Source organism: Myotis lucifugus, unplaced genomic scaffold, assembly GCF_000147115.1.
Source record: "Myotis lucifugus unplaced genomic scaffold, Myoluc2.0 scaffold_650, whole genome shotgun sequence".
In the NCBI taxonomy this organism is placed as follows: Eukaryota; Metazoa; Chordata; class Mammalia; order Chiroptera; family Vespertilionidae; genus Myotis; species Myotis lucifugus.
The window spans coordinates 9,213-26,309 of NW_005871698.1; the positions used below are offsets into that span (position 1 = coordinate 9,213).

Here is a 17,097-nt window from a genome sequence, read left to right on the forward strand (position 1 = left end):
CTGCAGCCTGATCTTGTCTTGCTCCAGAACCTTGATTTTCACCAGCAGGCTCTCTCTTTCCTGTACCACCTGCGTGCACTGACTCTTTGATTCATGAATCCTATTAGATGCCTGTAATTTAAAAAGAAAGAAATGGGAAAAACATGTTTGAATCATATCATATGACTACCATAATTTAACCTCTCTTCCTACATTATCTAAAAAAAAAAAAAACTTGCTTATTTTCTTTTCTTTGTTTCCCTGGGTATACTGTTATTTTGTTATCTTATAAATTCATGAAAAAATTCTGTAGATTTATGTTGCCACTTTGTGAAATGGCTTCATACTTACTTTTTTCCCCCCATAAAAGGAACTAGAAGTTGTAGACCTGTCTTGTTCTTAACAGCAATTAAGTTTCAAAAAAATATAGCAGTTGTGTTCTAGGTAATTAATTACACCTGCTATACCTACACCTCACCTGTTACAGTTATACTAACATGTTTTAAAAAGCAATAAAAATCTTTGCAAATATACACATATCCCACACCCAGCCCCACACAAATATTGTCTATAGAAGTCAAATGTATTAGAAGCTAAAGAAGTTTTTTTTAAATTTAGGGGTTAAAAAAATAAAAGCCAAACAAGTGGGGCCATGATCTAGAGAGTAGAATAATGCATGCAGAAAAAGCATGCAAGCAAGAGAGAAAAGGTGATTTTAAAATTGCATAGAAAACGCCTATGACATGGCTTTTATTTAGGAAATTTTAAATTAAAAATATAGGTCATAGCTCACTAAGTAAGAACTATCTTCTATAAAATAGAGTGAGACACTCAGAGGAATTGATCTCAGATGTTATGCCTATGCTAAAGTTCTAAAAGCAGAGCCAAACACAGGTTACACACAAATTGGCATTGACACAGTGACAGAGTGGAAGTGCAAAAAGCACTGAAGCTACTTTAAAGCAGTTGCCTGGATGATGACAGATAGTACAGTAATAAAAAGAAAAAGTAGACTTTCTACAAAGTCCATCTCAGTAACAAGAGCACAGTTCAGGTAAGATGACAATGAAGTGAATTATTTGAGAGACAGTGGAGCTGTGAATACCTCTAAAGCCTGCTTTTGGAATTTCTCAATTTCCTGTCTCAAATTTTCCCTCTCTCTCTGTAAATCATTAATCAGCCCCTGCAGTTCCAGGGTTCGGTTGTTGCTGATCTGCAGTTGGCTTCTTAGTTCAGAGATGGTTGCATTTTTATCACTATCGGCTTCACTTCGGCCCCTCCTGAGCTCATCATATTCCAGCTTCAGGTTCCGTAGTTCTTCCTCCAACATCAAGTGCTCCTTGGTCAAGTTCTCTGTGAGAGACTGCAGCCTCTCGATTTCTATTTTGCTTTCATTTAAGCTCCTGCTTTTATCTTCTATCGCCTTCTGGAAATGCTCGTTCCTTACGTGAGCCTGTTTGACATTTTCTTGTTCCTGGAGCAACTGGCGCCTCAGGGCCTCTACCTCCGAGGCCAGCCTCCTCAGCTCTTCCTGGGTCCTCTGCTTGTCCCTCACGTGGCCGTCCAGCACATCCCTCTGCTGCCGGAGGTCTTCCTCGCTCCTTTTCTTAATGATGGACACCTGCTCCAGCTGCTGGGTCAGGCTGGTGATTTTTATCGCTTGCTCCTTCAAAGACCTCCTCATGCCTTCCAGTTCCTCCTCTAGCTGCTTCCTCTTGCAGGAGTCTTCTGAGGCCGTCCTCTTCAGCCGCATCAGCTCCTCCTCCACTTTCTGTTTCTGCAACTGCAAGTCTTTCAGAGAACTCTGGAATCTTGTGATGTCCTGGTCCTTCACGGTCCTCTCCTGGGAAATCCTTTCATAGTCGATTCTCAGGCGTGTTAGTTCTTTCTCGTGAACCTTCAATTTGCTTATCGTCTCTGTTGCACTGTCATTTGCTTTCTGCAGGTCAAACTGGGCCCTTTGTAATTTAGCATTTTCATCTTTCAGGAATTGTCGTTCATTGGTCTCTGTTTCTATAAGTTGTTTTAATCTCTCTATCTCTTTGTTTTTGTCCTGGATGGTCTTGGCAGCATCATCAAGAGACTGCTTGTATCTCAGGCTCTCTTCTGTTCGCATCTGAGTGACCTGTCTCAGCTCAATCTCCAGCTGCTGCTTTCTCTGAGACATCTCCGAGCCCGTGGCCTTTTGCTGCTGGACGTTTTCTTCAACTCTCCTGAGATTCTCTGTGGTCTGGGCTAAAGTGTTCTTCAGCCTCTTTACTTCTTCAGAGAGGCTCCTGTTTTCTCTAGTGAGGTTATCTATCTGGGCTCGGTAGCCACTGGTGTCCTCTTCCCTCTTCATGGTGAGCTGGTGGATGGTCGTCTTGGTGATGTTGATCTCGGTCTCAAACTGGTTTTTTAAGCTAATGATTTCCTCGTCGTAATTGTTTCTTACCTTAGCCAGTTCATTTTCATATTCCCAGCGGCGCTTCGCCTCATCCTGAAAATCAGCTTTGAGTCTTTCAATCTCCTTGTTTTTGTCCTGAATGGTTTTTGCAGCCTCCTCCAGGGACTGCTTGTGTCTTGCATTGTCCTCTGAGCGCTGCTGGATGACCTGCTTAAGCTCTATCTCCAGCTGCTGCTTCTTCTGCATCGTCTCGGAGCCACAGGCTTTTTGTTGAAGGGCATCTTCCTCAGCCCGCCTTCGCTGCTCGGTGGTCTGCAGGATGCTGTCATTCAGCCTGACGATCTCATCCTTCAGATCTCGATTTTCCCTCGTGAGTCTGTCAAGCTGGTTTCTAAGGTTTTTGGAATCATCCTCCTTTTGCATGCTTATCTCCTGGATGGTGGTCTTCGTAATGTTAATCTCTGTTTCAAACTTGTTCCTTAAATTACTCATCTCCTCATTATAGTGGTTTCTTACCTTTGCCAGCTCATTTTCATATTCCCTCTTCCGGGCACTCTCCTCCTGCAGAAGAATCCTCAACCTTTCTATCTCGAACTCCTTGTCTTTGATGGCTTTTTCAGACTCTATTTTTTGCCAACCAAGGCTCTCCTTTTCACATTGCCTGGCTTTCTGCAGTTGGTCATAGTCACTCTTCTGTTGGTCAAATCTGTCTTCCACAGCCTTTCTTCTTCTCTTTTCATCTTCAATCTCATACGTCAGCCTGGTGATCTTCTCATTGAGTTCTTTTATTTGGCCGTAGCACTTGTCTAGATTTTGCTTAGCTGCCTTTCCATCCAGCTCAGCTTGTCTCTTTAGTTCCTCCAGGCTCACAAGCTTTGCTTTGAACTGGGAACACTCTGTCTGATATTTCTGCAGGTTCTGATCCAGGAATTTGTTCTTATTGCAGTTTTCAGAGTTAGCATCTCGGGCCAGTCTAAGCTCCTCTTCTAAAACTTCAATCTTCGTATTTTTCAGCTACAAAAGTAAAATCAGAAACATGTTGAAACAAAAACACATCATATCACAAGAAGGAAACAATACTTGTCCCCTCCCAGACCAGTGTACATTTTCATTTCTCTTTACACACCTGCATACATGCACACATACTGATACATATATAAGCACACACATATAGAGGGATATAAGACAAAAACTACTTGACAAAAATTCCAGAAATCTGTATTTTCCTCATAATTTTTCAACTGCTTGTATGATCTTAGCAAATGATATATCTTTGAGTTTCAGCTTCCTCATCTATAAATGAGGTACTTTCTTCCAAAAGCAAAAGCTTATGATTTCATAAATTATGTTTGCTTTATTTCAAGGAATACAGTGAGTTTCCATATAAACTCAATTCAAGTATTAGAAATGAGGAGTAAATTAAACAATCACTCAACATGAAATATTCAAATGCAGCTATCATCCAGTACGTTCTTAGTCTTGATTTAACACAAAGAAATAAAGTAAATTCCTTGACCAAACTATAAATGAAATTACTGGTTTGGGGAAAGGTAAAATAGCTATAGTTTTGTAAATATTACCTAAGGCATTTTGAGCAGTGTACTAGAGCATGGGACTAATCCCAGGCTCATGAGCAAACTATATTATACTAATTATGTAGAAAAACAGTTTTACCAGTAAGTATGCCCAAATCCATGTTATAATGAGACAGTATTAATAAGGTTCTACTCTAACTTTTTGATGCTTCAAGGAAATAAAATAAATAAAAATTACCTTCAGGTCTTCCAAACTCTTCAGCATCTCACTTAAGAATCTGTAATAGTCTCCAGATCTTGTAATTAGTTCTATGTACCGAGAATGCATGTCTGCAGCCTTGGAGAAACAGAGTGAAAGAAGATAAAAAAGATTATTACATTCCAAAATAGCCCTATGCATGTTGACCGATTTTGTTTTATAAAACAATGAAATAGCAAAATTATAATTTAAAGAGTGAATTCCCTTCTTTCATGCATGCTAATGACAAATTCTAGGAGTACATCAACATAAAAAGGGCTAAAAACATTGTATTCCATCCTTAGCACTACAGGGTATTTTCCCTAAACCAGGGATGGGGAACCTTTTTTCTGCCAAGGGCCATTTGGATATTTATAACATCATTCATGGGTCATACAAAATTATCAACTTAAAAATTAGCTTGCTATATTTGGTCAAACATTTAATAACTCACCCCTAATGCCTTGGCAGGGCCAGACCAAATGGTGTCAAGGGCCTTATATGGCCCTTAGGCCAGACATTTCCCACCCTTGCCCTAAACCATCTGACAGGTGAAGTTCTCTGACAATTTTTTAAGGAAAAGTTGTCTTTTAAAAATCCACAAGATATTTTCCACTTTTTAAAGTCTCCCTCATTAAATTCAGAATTTAAGCCTAATTTCTGCAAAAATTCTAATAAATAGACAACAGATTCAGACTTCTACTGATCATTTCCTAAAATGCATCACATACTGATCACTCACACTAGAAGGAACATAACCTTCTATTCAACCTTTTTGAGTGGATACCCTATAACAAAAGATGAATTTAGGACTGCAGGGAAGACAGGAAGAAGACAGGGAAAAGGGAGGAGGCAGAAGGAAGGGCAGGCCCTAAGAGATATGTAATGACATACATACCTCTTGCAGAATCACCCCAGAAGGAGACTGAACCATGGTTCTCTTAATAGGTATGTTCAGTAGTGTTTCCAGTCCTGAGGTGTATGATGCCAGCTGGAGTTCATAATCCTGCAGAATAATAGAGTTTAAGAAATACATACTTCGTGAACTTATAGTCACTGACAGCTACCACTCCACATTTCAAAATATCAAACTGTATTGCTAATGACCAACTCCAAAGGCTATCATATGTAGCTAGTGCCCACGCAGCTAATATTACATTATTAAACCAAGCATTACATCTTTATATGCTAACTGGAGAATTTTGCACATGCCATCAGTCTAGAGCAGTGATGGCGAACCTTTTGAACTCGGCATGTCAGCATTTTGAACTTAACTCTGGTGCCGTGTCACATATAGAAATTTTTTGATATTTGCAACCATAGTAAAACAAAGACTTATATTTTTGATATTTATTTTATATATTTAAATGCCACTTAACAAAGAAAAATCAACCAAAAAGTGAGTTCGCGTGTCACCTCTGACACACGTGTCATAGGTTTGCCATCACTGGTCTAGAGAATGAGGACCAGCCCAGCCCTACATGTATTGTCAATGTGTAATGAATTCATATTAATGGATAACAAATTTTTATGGTTTGTTTAGGAAAGAATATATAAAATCCATAATTGCTATCCTCAAGAAGTTTATAATCTTGAAACTGAATCAGAAAATAATGCAGTTAATAATATTCTTGATGAAATATCAACATTCTTTGTAAAAGCAGCATACCTTAATTGAATTTGCACAAAGTTCAGCAATTTTTTGTACTTCTTCTGATTTGTCTCGTTTGCCAGAAATTTCATTATGCAAGTTCTATATAAGAAAATAAAATATTATTTACAAATGTTAAAGTGTACATATATTTAAAAAGAAATGTTATTTCACTTTTTAACCTTTGTTACTTGTTTTTTCTCTCTCGGTTTATTACTACATGTACTGGCCTCCTATTCTCACAGTTAAACCTTAAAAGATGTGTATATGTTCTATTCAGAAAATAGAACAAAGCTCTTCAACTTCTTATCTACTCAAAAGGTTGCTTTCCAGTCAGAATTCTTTTCTGGTCCTTTTAACTCAATTTATAAAAATACTTTAGTATAATATTACATTATTTCTATAGTCATAACTGCATTTCTTTGTAAATATCTCAATTGTTTTCCTCTAGGCAGCCTTTTAAGCATTCACAGAATAGGCTAGTAATATTAATCATTTCAAACCCAGGCACTGCTATGAAAACCAGAGGAAAATACAGCCTATACCCAAGTAATTTCAAAACGGCTATGGAATGACAAGTTGACTTTTACCTTCTGCTCATTTAAAAATCGCATGACTGTGTTGGAATCTCCAAACTTCATGGATTCTAAGGAATCCTGGCGGCGTTTGGCATCATAGAGCCACTTGCAGAAAGCCTGGTAGTTATCACGATAATTCCTCAGTTGCTTGATTTGTTTCTCCAGGTCCCATAATCTAGAGAAAGCACAGATAAAATTATTGAAATTGTTAAAGCACTGCAGTTGTCCCTCAAAGTATTTTATAGAGAGCTCCTATATGACCAAGCCATTCCACTTTGTATTTACCCAAGAGAAATGAAAACATACATCCACACAAAAAGTTATACATGAATGTTCATAGCAGCATTTTTTCACAATAGTAAAAAACTGGAAACAACCAAAATATCCACCAATGGATGAAAGGATAAACAAAATGTAATATATCCATACATAAAATATTATTCGGCCATAAAAGAAATGCAGTACTAACACATGCTACACCATGTGTGAACCTTGAAAACACTCTAAGTGAAAAAAGCCAACTGCAAATGACCATATATTGTTTGATTCCATTGATATGAAATGTCCAGAACAGGCAAACCTATACAGACAGAAAGTTGGGTGGTAGTGATGGCTGGTGGGTAGAGGGTTTCTTTGTGAGGATGACAAAAATGTTCTAACTTAGATTGTAGTGATGGTTACATAATTCTGAATATACTAAAAACCACTGAATTGTACACATTAAATGAATGATCTATGTGGCATGTGAATTGCCTAACAATAAAGATGTTTTTTAAAAGCACTGGTAGCCCTGGCCAGATGACTTAATTGGTTGGAGCGTCATCCCATACACCAAAAGGTTGCAGATTCGATTCCCAGTCAGGACACATACCCAGGCTGCAAGTTCGATCCCTGGTCAAGGTGTGTACAGGAGGCAACCAATCAATGTTTCTCTCTCACATCGATGTCTCTCTCTCTTTCTCTCTCTCTCCCATCAATAAAAACGTCAGTGATGATTAAAAAAATAAGTAAAATAAATAAAAAGCACTGCTAACAAAATGAACTACAAGCAAGATTCAGGAGATATTTTTAAAACCTCGTGTGCAATAAAGCATTTCTTTGGTTAAGATTTAATTTTCATAAACTTTTAGTGAGAACATATCTGCTTCCTCCAATAATCATAACAAGAGTTTGTTTATGGGGCACGAAAGAGCTTGATCAATGTCTTCTACTATTTCCCCCAGAACCTGGATGGCACCTGGCTTGGGTTGGTTCAAGCTTGGCTATTGTGATGTACTGTCTTTCTATTTCCAACAAAGCTATCTACAGGCCGTCCATAAACAGAACACCTGTACTAACTTACATACAAAACCAAACCATTATTTTTATAGTGATTATTTCAAGTGCCATTATCTTAGGAACAAACAATTGGGAAGAAAGTGCAGAAGAAGGCTGGCATACCTGTAGTCTATCTGTTTATCTATTCTTTGCCAGCGATCGGTCAGCTGTGTGACTTTTTCACTGAACTTGCCCAGATCCAGGTCATAAAGTGGATACTGCTGTGAAGTCTGGGAGTGGATCTGCTGGGCTTTCTGCAGTTCTGTCTTCATGGTGGCCAACAATGACTTCTTCAAGTTCAAGTCAGTTTTAATTTTCTGTCATCAGAGAAAAAAAGAGTATAAATTCATCTCATCTACTTCATGTCTCACTGCAAATCACCAAATAAATTTTTTTTTATAAAACTCTATAAAATATTCATATTTTTAAGTGATGATCAATTCAGGAAAATATATTTACTGATTTCATTTCCCAATAAATGTGCCAGTGATTTAGTTCCTTGTGCTACCCCATTAAAAAAGGATTAAATGGGTAAATTAGTTTGAGAAATGCTAAATATTACACTCCATCTTTTTCCTGAATAATTATAACATGTATTAATGTATTAATGGCTCTGAGAAATCCCAGAGTATAGAAACCAGTTTAACTACGTTTAGCTAGGCATTCCACAGACTAATCTCACCACAAATTACTTTCTCACATAGTTCCTACTAATGCACTCTGAAAAGCAGTGTATTAGAGATAACAATTAATATCAACATGTGTGGCCAACAAAATTTGGTCCTCGAATCCATGAAAACTTGGTGAAGCTTTATCACTGGAACTGAGTCCCTTATTACTTCCCATACCTGGGCCCCTGTGGCGTCCCTTCACATTACCTTCAGCCCACAGCGGTAAGCTTCCACTTTGTCCAGATCCAGGTAGACAGTTTCCTCTTCGGTGAGTCTGGCTTCATAAACCTTTAACATGTCTTCTGTTTGGAGGATGGCCTGGAGCAGTGCTCGCACTGCGCATAAGCTGTAAAGACCAAAAGAGGCAAACAGCATTGCCCATGATTTCATTAAACTTTGAACCTCTGGCTCCTGCTACTATTAATGAAAGAGGAAAATAGTAAAGCAGATAAATTTTTTGCCTAGTTTATAAGCTGCAGGAGCAATATACCCCTCCCGCTCCCCCATCATGCTTCAGACCACCATTGGGCATTAACTGGGGAATTCTAAGCTCTAGCCCTTAGAGCATATCTGAGTTGTAAGGTAAGTTAGATCTCAGTGCAGTGAAATCGACACCCTTGGCTAGAGGAGTCTCTCTCAAAAGCACAGAACGTTAACTAAGCCTCTAGTGACAACAGAAACTGTGAGGCAAAGGATTCAGCAAGCCAAGCTTATAAAGCAAATAACTGTGATAAAATGCAGCTTGAGCAAAGCAAAATGTCTGAGGTAAAGCATTAGCTGTGATTACCTATTCAAGTAGCCGTCTGTAACGCCATTGATGTTTTCCAGTTTCTGAAACAGCCCAAATACCTCATTCTGTAAATAGCAATATTTTTCCGAACCTCTGAAGTTAGCTAGCATATCTTTAAGCTGGTTGAGGACTTCAGCAATTGCTTGGGAATCATTCTGCACACTCTGTCAAAAAAGAAGGAACACTTTCTTGATTTAATTGTGTGATTCCTGTGATCGTGTTTGTCCTTTAAAAGTTCACTAAATGTAAAGGATTCAAGAAAGGGACTGACTTGACCTTTCCCTTCCTTCTTCAGGGTGGCCTTACAAACACTGTGCAACATGACCCCTTACTTACAATTTACACCTAGGACATGCCAATGCAGTGCCCAGGTGTGGCTGGGCAGAGAAGACTGAGCTACAAGCTGAAACACCTGGGCTGTGGTCCCAGCTCCACCAGTGGCTTTGAGTTTTTACTCCACCAACCAAATCTCTCAACGCCAGTTTCCTGTCTACAAATAAAGATAATTCCACCTGCCCGGACAGCATGGCTCAGCAGTTGAGCGTTGACCTGTGAACCAGGAGGTCACGGTTCAATTCCCTGTCGGGGCACATGCCCAGGTTGTGGGTTCGATCCCCGGTGGGGGGCGTGCAGGAGGCGGCCGATCAATGATTCTCTCTCATCATTGATGTTTCTATCTCCCTCTCCCTTCCTCTCTAAAACCAATAAAAACATTAAAAAAAATAATAATAATAATTCCACCTGTCTAGCCCATATCATAGGCTGTTGTAGGCAGACGCCAAATTAATGTTGGTGAAACGTTTGAAATGAACAAAGTACTACATGGCACAAAGGGAAAACACTGTAGCTTGATTCAGCAACCCACAACCTAACAGCAAAAGTGGCTAATCCCCAGCCTGGTAAACGTCTACAAATCTGGAAGCATGGGAAAGAAAAAAAGAAATCATGCCAGAAACCCGTTTTCTCGAAAATGAATGTTTCTTGCCTATACATATTAAAACCGGGAGTTTTTAAAAATAGTTTGCATATAAATATAAATATACCGGGAATCAGACAAAATATCAAAATACCTTTAGCTCGTTTATCTTCACTGTGATGTGGTGAGAAGACCCTTGGTCTGCCAGAAGGATGTTTTTAAGAGCCATCCTGCCCTCGCAGAGCTCCATCTGCCTGCGAATCTTCTGGAGCTCTATCAGCATCCACGTTTCCTGCTTGTCATTTTCTCTGTTGGCTTCAATTACTTTATTATGGTTGACATCTTGGCAGGAACCAACATGAGTGATTTCAGTTGTGGTTACTGTAAAAATATGTTAGGACCGCAAAAATCAGAGAATTCCTAGTTAGAAGGGTGGTAGGCCTCAAAAAAAATATCGATACTGCATACAAATATAGCTACTTCCTTTGATTTGATTCTGAAAATTTAGAGTATAAATGAATTTTGATATATTATTTTCCAAAGAAATGATTCTGAAACTAGTTTTATGCCAACTACTTTCTTTTTAAATCTGCATGGATCGTACTACAAAGAGAAAGATGCTCCAAACCGACCTGTCTGGTGCTGGGGGTGGCCAGGGAGCTGGATGACCAGCGTCTGGTAGTGCTTCTGGGCGTCTGTGAACTGCGACTGCATCTTCCGTTTGTCGTCATCCCCAAACATCTCCGAGCCTTGGCTGTTTCTGATGAACTCTTGGTAATGTAACTCAAGGTCAGATATTGTCTTCATGTAATCTTCCTGCCGCATCGTTTTCAGCTGGAAGGAAGCCAGACAAAGTGATTTATGGTTGCCCCATAACCCGGCCAAGAGAAAGCCTGCTGAAAAAGACCCTGTGCTAAAGGGGGCTTGGGGCAATGCTCATCATAGGCCCATTGAGATACAAAAGGTCTTTGAGGCAGTACAGATTGCTCCTAAGAAACATAGCAATGGGCTGTCAATTTCTTTTTTCCTACAGAATTATGTTCTTCAAAGGAAATATTATTCAGAAGCCCCAAATGTAAAGCAGAGCACAGCAAAGCTGTTTTGACTAACAAGAGTAAAGGTTAAGGGGAGCCCAAAATGGCCCATTTCTAGCTCCTCTCCTCATTGCAAGAGGACCCCCTCACTGGAATTCTTAGACCCCAATTTGAAAACCACCAATCTCGTGTAACTAATGCTTTGATGTTCTGCCAATAATTCATTCCACCTTTTACTTCTATGATACCCAGTCAATAATTTATGACCTAACTTTCCATTACATCTAAAGAGAATAGGATCTAGAATATTATAGGACCTTTCCACAGGTACTACTGGCCTGTCAGGTAACTTTAATTAGTCTTTAACCAGCCACATGTGAATCCCTCCCATTCTACATTGGACAGGCCAGAACCTCTATGGCAGGCTGAGCTGATTCTCTCAATGAGATATAACAGCATTAGCTGCACCACTCGAAGGTGTGACTAGCAGAAACACACACACTGTGGGGAGCAGCTTGGTGCCTCTTCCAGGCAGCCTGGGGTTGTCCTGGGGACATACCTTGGCAATAGTCATGGCCCTGATTTTCTCGATGTCAATCATGCAGTAGTGCCAGGACACCAGGCTCTTCATGTTGATGTAGAGTTGGTTCCATAGAGCCAAGATGGCTTCGTAGTATTGCTCGATCCTAGGAAGCCAAAGGGGAAACATGCTGAGGCTGGCTTTCAAACTTTCCCATGTCCCTTACAGGAAACCTGGCCATGCTTACATGACTGCACAAAAAACTGAAGAACTAACAGTAATGGGTGAAGGCATAATTTTCAAAACATTCAATGTTGCAATACATTTTTACTAATTTACTCCCCAAAGTACATGCTCAATGATCTATCTATATATACAAAAGGCTAATATGCAAAGTGTCCCCTCAGGAGTTCGACCTGGAGACGGGGAGTTCAATCGCTCATTATGATGTGCGCTGACCACCAGGGGACAGCGCGGAACAAAGGAAGGCCCCGGCTGGCAGCCGGCAGCCAGGGAAGGAAGGCCCCCGCTGGCAGCCAGAAGGCCCCAATCAGCCCTGATCACTGGCCAGGCCTAAGAACCCTACTCACGCACAAATTTTGTGCACTGGGCCTCTAGTATTAGTATATTTTCAATCATTTTGATCAAAATATACAGTATGATTCTTTTGGTGTGCGTTGTTTGTTTGCAGAACACACTTTTTAGTGGACAGAGGTCTAACACTGGGCAGGACTTCAGGGAGAATGCGCCATAGAATGCTGATGGCTGCCGAGGCTTAGAAACGAGCACACAGGACTCATTATGCTTCCCTCCCTATTCTGAGGGAGCTGAAGATTTCCACAACTAACGATTTAGAAGAATCTGCCGTGGACAATCTGTAAAATGAATGTTCCACCTATTGAGGAACGAATATTGATATTAACAGCACTTTATATTTATGGCTACATGCAAGATTACTGATTGTCTAAAAAGGAAGCACTTTGAAACAATGCCTTTTAAGCAAATGACAATTACATACTCTAGCCCTCTTACAGTCAGACATTCTTTCTGATCCTCCCGTAATAACTATAGTATCTTTAATACAAAATTGTAAGACAATGTAAGGGGACCTTCATGGGGTTCCTTTTGGGAGAGGGTAGTTACAGTGACAAACGGTGTGTTTAAGTTTCTGGTACAAGCATTTGCCCCATTTCTCCCCACTCCCATCATGTCATGGGTATGAGGAGCTTGAACAACTCACTTGCCAGCGAGGTCCACAGCCAGAGGATTCGGAGGAGGAATGATCAGGCCGACAGAGGGCACGAGCATGTCCACGCCTCCGGGGCCCGTCACGTACCACTTGCTGCGCTCATTGTTGTCCTTCAGGATGCACTCATCCCCCTTGTGCACAATTTTCTGTAAGGCAAGCAACCCGGGTTGGGCTTTATTCATGAGTACACACTTTTATCTTTTCTCTCGAAGATAGAAACAGAAATGAAAATGTGCAAACTATTTGAGCTTTTTATCTTATTAGTTTTTCCTCCACTGAAGATTGTCTTTACACAACCCAACAATACTGATGCTTTACATAATACATGTGAGCCTCCAAGGTGTGTATAAAGGGAATTAGATGAAGTAATTTGCCAAAGGTAGCCTGGGGAACCCACTAATAAAGCAAAAACTCACCACATGGCTTTTCTTTGTTTGTGATTTTGTGTTTTATTTATTAGATTTTAATGTGTGGGAGTCACTTGTCTTATTCATTTGCTCTTAAAATTTTTAAATAAAAAATTCTGGTATCAGATCCTCAGAAAAATAACTTTCTAAATTGACTCCAGCATCTAAACAGCTTCCTAAGTTAACACTACATAGCTTCTTAAAATGGGTAGCTAAAATATGATACTATCTTAACTAGTGAAATGTAACAAGCTTGCTATTCAGGTACTTCAATCTCCATTTTAACTTCTTCTCATCTCCACATAAGTTCTTAAAACATTTCTGCATGGTAAAATAACTCCATTGTTTTATAACATTTATCTCACCAACTAAACACATTTTATATTTCTTAAGTCCTCCATAATTTTTGTAAGAAAATAGAGCTGTGGGAATTACATAAATAATTACTGAAAACAAGTCCTCTTTCCATACAAATACTCGTATTCACCTGCAGAATTGGTATGCTCAATTACTGCGTAAAATCTGCAATGACATGCACTCTATATGCAGCAGGATGCTCACATGTCTCATGATAGAAATTTAAAGATAAGCATGATCACAGACTAACAAGTTTTGCCTATTAGAAAAAAAGCATGAAGACTTAGAAGCGTTTAAAAATAAGCCCTGTCCTAATCATTGACACTATCATGTGATTGTGAACAAAGCTGCCGCACTTGCTCAGCACTTGCTACTTTGTGCACAAAAGGACATTAACTGTGGCACTCGCTGGAACCTGCACTAAGTTCTGCTCTCTTGATGGACAAAAGTCAATACCTAAAGGAAGGGAACGCTTTTGTTTCACTCTGCAGACACGAGTACACACCTGGTCTTGTTTGTAGTCACACAGAGCCCTGAGGATAATGGGCTTGCTGCTTCTGTAGTCTGGGTTCCGCGGTTTCAGTTGCACAATCTTCTTGGACTTGTTCACCAAGTTCTGTACCTGACGCTTGTATTCAAGGATTTTCTCTCGTTCTTTCTGCAATTGCAAATAAAATCATACCTTAACATACATACTCTGTGAATTTTGGGTAAGGTCTTTAAATGGCATTACTGTAGCTACTGTGACATTACAAATGATATATTGCTGTATTTGCATTAGCCGTAAAAAGCCACAAATTCAGCTTTCTTCAGGGACTATGGGAACCTTTCATAATAAGCAACTCAAGAAGCTACAGAGCCGTGAATTAAATGGGGCAGAAAAGATTATCATTGTGTAAAAGGACACTGATGTTGATAAAACTTGAAGAAAGCTTTTCCAAAGGAATTTTCATGTTATCCTCTCCATTTTTATTTTGAGCAATAGTAATTGCTTTAGCAAAAGTAATTTTCAACAGCAGCTGAGCATGTAAAGAAATTGATTTTGAGAAAAGCCACTGAGAGATGAAGAAAACGCTTGTCTGAGCTTTAGACACATGTTCTATACAATAATGCAAATCCGCAGTCTGAACTGCGTCAGTGGGGGCATTTTATCTGCCCTGTGTAAGGCTGCCAAGGGCCTGGGCCTGAGATGGTACCTCCAGCTCCTTGATCTGGTCCAGCAGGCGCTGCAGGGGCATGTTCTTGTCACAGGGGTACTTCTTCCTGATGGAGTCTTGGAGGCCCTTCAGGTAGGCTTCAGTTGACTGAGCCTCTTCAAAAAACTGTTCAAGGTAAAAGTGATCCCGTGTCCATGAAAAGCAATTCAATAAGCAATATCATCTACTATTTCTATTTCAAGGACTCTCTTTCCTAAGAATCTGTTGGTAGGTGGCTAAGGAAAAGATCATAGCAGAAAATATTTTGACTCATGTGACAATAGGAGACTATTTGATTGGTGAACGACCAGGTTACCAATCTATGGTCCTCTAAATTAAAAACGAATAAGTAGTGTTTATGCAATACTTTGAACATTGTTTTCAGTACTTTTTAAAACATTCAGAAGATAAGGTATTATGACCTACAAGACAATTAAATTATTACTAAGTATAAAAACCTGAAAGTAGGCAGCATTTTCTTTGAGATGAACATCAATGCATTTGGTGATCTGAAGAATCCAGCTCCACTGTGTCTGAAGAGTATCCATATAGGCCTGAAACCAGAAAACATCGGCTGTCTCACCACCACTCAGCCATATAGGGGCATCTATTCTACCACAGATATGTGAGCCTGAATGAAAGCTATGAAATATTTTTTTATCTAATTCCAAATTAAGAAAACTTCTTTCCAAATATTAAAAACAGAATTTTCCTACTGGGAACTCTTGATATGATAGAAATTAAATTTTAAAACAAGTTTTAACAAATAGATACCATTAGGAGTATTAGACAAAACATTCACCCAAATGGCATAGCTAATGACCAATGAGAACAGACACTGGGGACAGCCCTGGAACAGGGTTCCTCCACCACACAAGCCCTTTCCCTAGACCATGGGAGGCCCAGGCACCCATGTGAGGGCCTGAGGGGCTTAAGGCAATGACTCTTACCAACTGATATGAATATACTTAAATTTTTTTAACAACCAATATGACCTTACCAGTGCTACCAGCTAATGTCAGCCTTGAGCACAGCCCACAGAGGGCAGTCTAGGGCAGAGGTCAGCAAACTACAGCTCCAAGGACCACAGCTGGCCCACTTGCCTGCATTTATACACACAGTTTTATGGTCATGCTCATTCATTTACATATTGTTACGGTTGTTTTCACACTACAATGGCAGTTAAATAAGTTCAATAGACACCAAATGGCCGGCAAATCTACAATATTATTTGGTCCTTTCCAGAAAGATTGTCAAGCCCTGGTCTAGGTTCCCATTTTATCCTAACGAAAACGTAAATCTCATGCTGCCTACCTCAATTTTGTCTGAAGCTGGATGCTGATTGAGGACAAGCTGGTCACTTTCTTGCTTAAGCTTATTGAGCTCTTTTTCCTTAACTTCCAGTTGACTCATGCGTATCTGTGAATGAACGAAAAACAAATCCTCAGGGCAAGTCACCAATGGCCTCCCAGCATTTCCACCACAGGATGTTAAAGACAAACTGCATCTGGAAATGGACAACTCCAAAGAACCTCCTTATGTTTTCCTCAAGAATTCTGGCATTTTTAAGATGGGAAAGGACGTTTGACATCACTCAGTATGTGGCTGAGGCCAGCCTGGTGATACGTCTCACACAGGTAAAGTGACAGGTTTTAATGCACCTTGCTACTACGCTACACCACTCCAGGATATGTGAGAGAACTAATTCTTACACTATCTTCTGGGAAGTTAATTAATGCATTGTCCCCCATAAGTCACTGAAAGGAATGGTTTTTCATGACCGTTTTAACAGGCTGAATTACAACGGGCTGATGAAATTATTGTGAGTCCATTCATCCCCGCCTCCAGGCAAGCATCTACTACTTAGAGACAAGCTTACGGAGAAGGCCTCCTGTTTCTGGGCGATGTTGGTGTTCTTGTCACTCCAGTCATAGAGCAGCTCCTCCTCCTCGCAGTCGTTGATCCACATGATCTCTCGGGACGTGGCCTGGATGATGTTCTGCAGCTGTCGAAGGTGATCCATTCTCTCAAAGGACGCTTTCTGCACGGGACGTTCAAAAGCAGCATTAGGATACCTACATGCAGTTAATGGTATTCCCTGCAGATTTCACAGATACACCCGTATGGTCCCTTTTAAAAAGAAAACCCACAAGAATCAGTAAAATATTAACCTCTTGCATTCACTGACCACCTGGTATGTGACCCAGCCAAACTTTCGAGGAGCAAGGGAGCAGTTTTAGATTCCCTGAAACAGCCGAATCCAGAAGGATCTT

General features: G+C 40.0%; 1 protein-coding gene across 2 annotated transcripts in view; it reads right to left on the reverse strand.

Moving 5' to 3' along the window:
- The window catches only part of DSP (desmoplakin), a 42,494-nt gene that overhangs the window by 3,881 nt on the left and 21,516 nt on the right, over positions 1-17,097 (reverse strand). The window contains exons 7-24 of one of the 2 annotated variants that reach the window (XM_023746281.1): positions 16,704-16,865; positions 16,139-16,243; positions 15,283-15,378; positions 14,825-14,950; positions 14,134-14,286; positions 12,856-13,010; positions 11,655-11,781; positions 10,694-10,895; positions 10,216-10,442; positions 9,143-9,309; positions 8,563-8,701; positions 7,808-8,001; positions 6,380-6,542; positions 5,808-5,891; positions 5,037-5,144; positions 4,139-4,237; positions 1,085-3,379; positions 1-111 (exon numbers count right to left, since the gene is read on the reverse strand). In XM_023746281.1, coding sequence (XP_023602049.1) covers positions 1-111; positions 1,085-3,379; positions 4,139-4,237; positions 5,037-5,144; positions 5,808-5,891; positions 6,380-6,542; positions 7,808-8,001; positions 8,563-8,701; positions 9,143-9,309; positions 10,216-10,442; positions 10,694-10,895; positions 11,655-11,781; positions 12,856-13,010; positions 14,134-14,286; positions 14,825-14,950; positions 15,283-15,378; positions 16,139-16,243; positions 16,704-16,865 — 4,713 coding nt within the window. The remainder of the gene's footprint in view (positions 112-1,084; positions 3,380-4,138; positions 4,238-5,036; positions 5,145-5,807; positions 5,892-6,379; positions 6,543-7,807; positions 8,002-8,562; positions 8,702-9,142; positions 9,310-10,215; positions 10,443-10,693; positions 10,896-11,654; positions 11,782-12,855; positions 13,011-14,133; positions 14,287-14,824; positions 14,951-15,282; positions 15,379-16,138; positions 16,244-16,703; positions 16,866-17,097) is intronic. The other variant, XM_023746282.1, reaches the window with a different exon arrangement.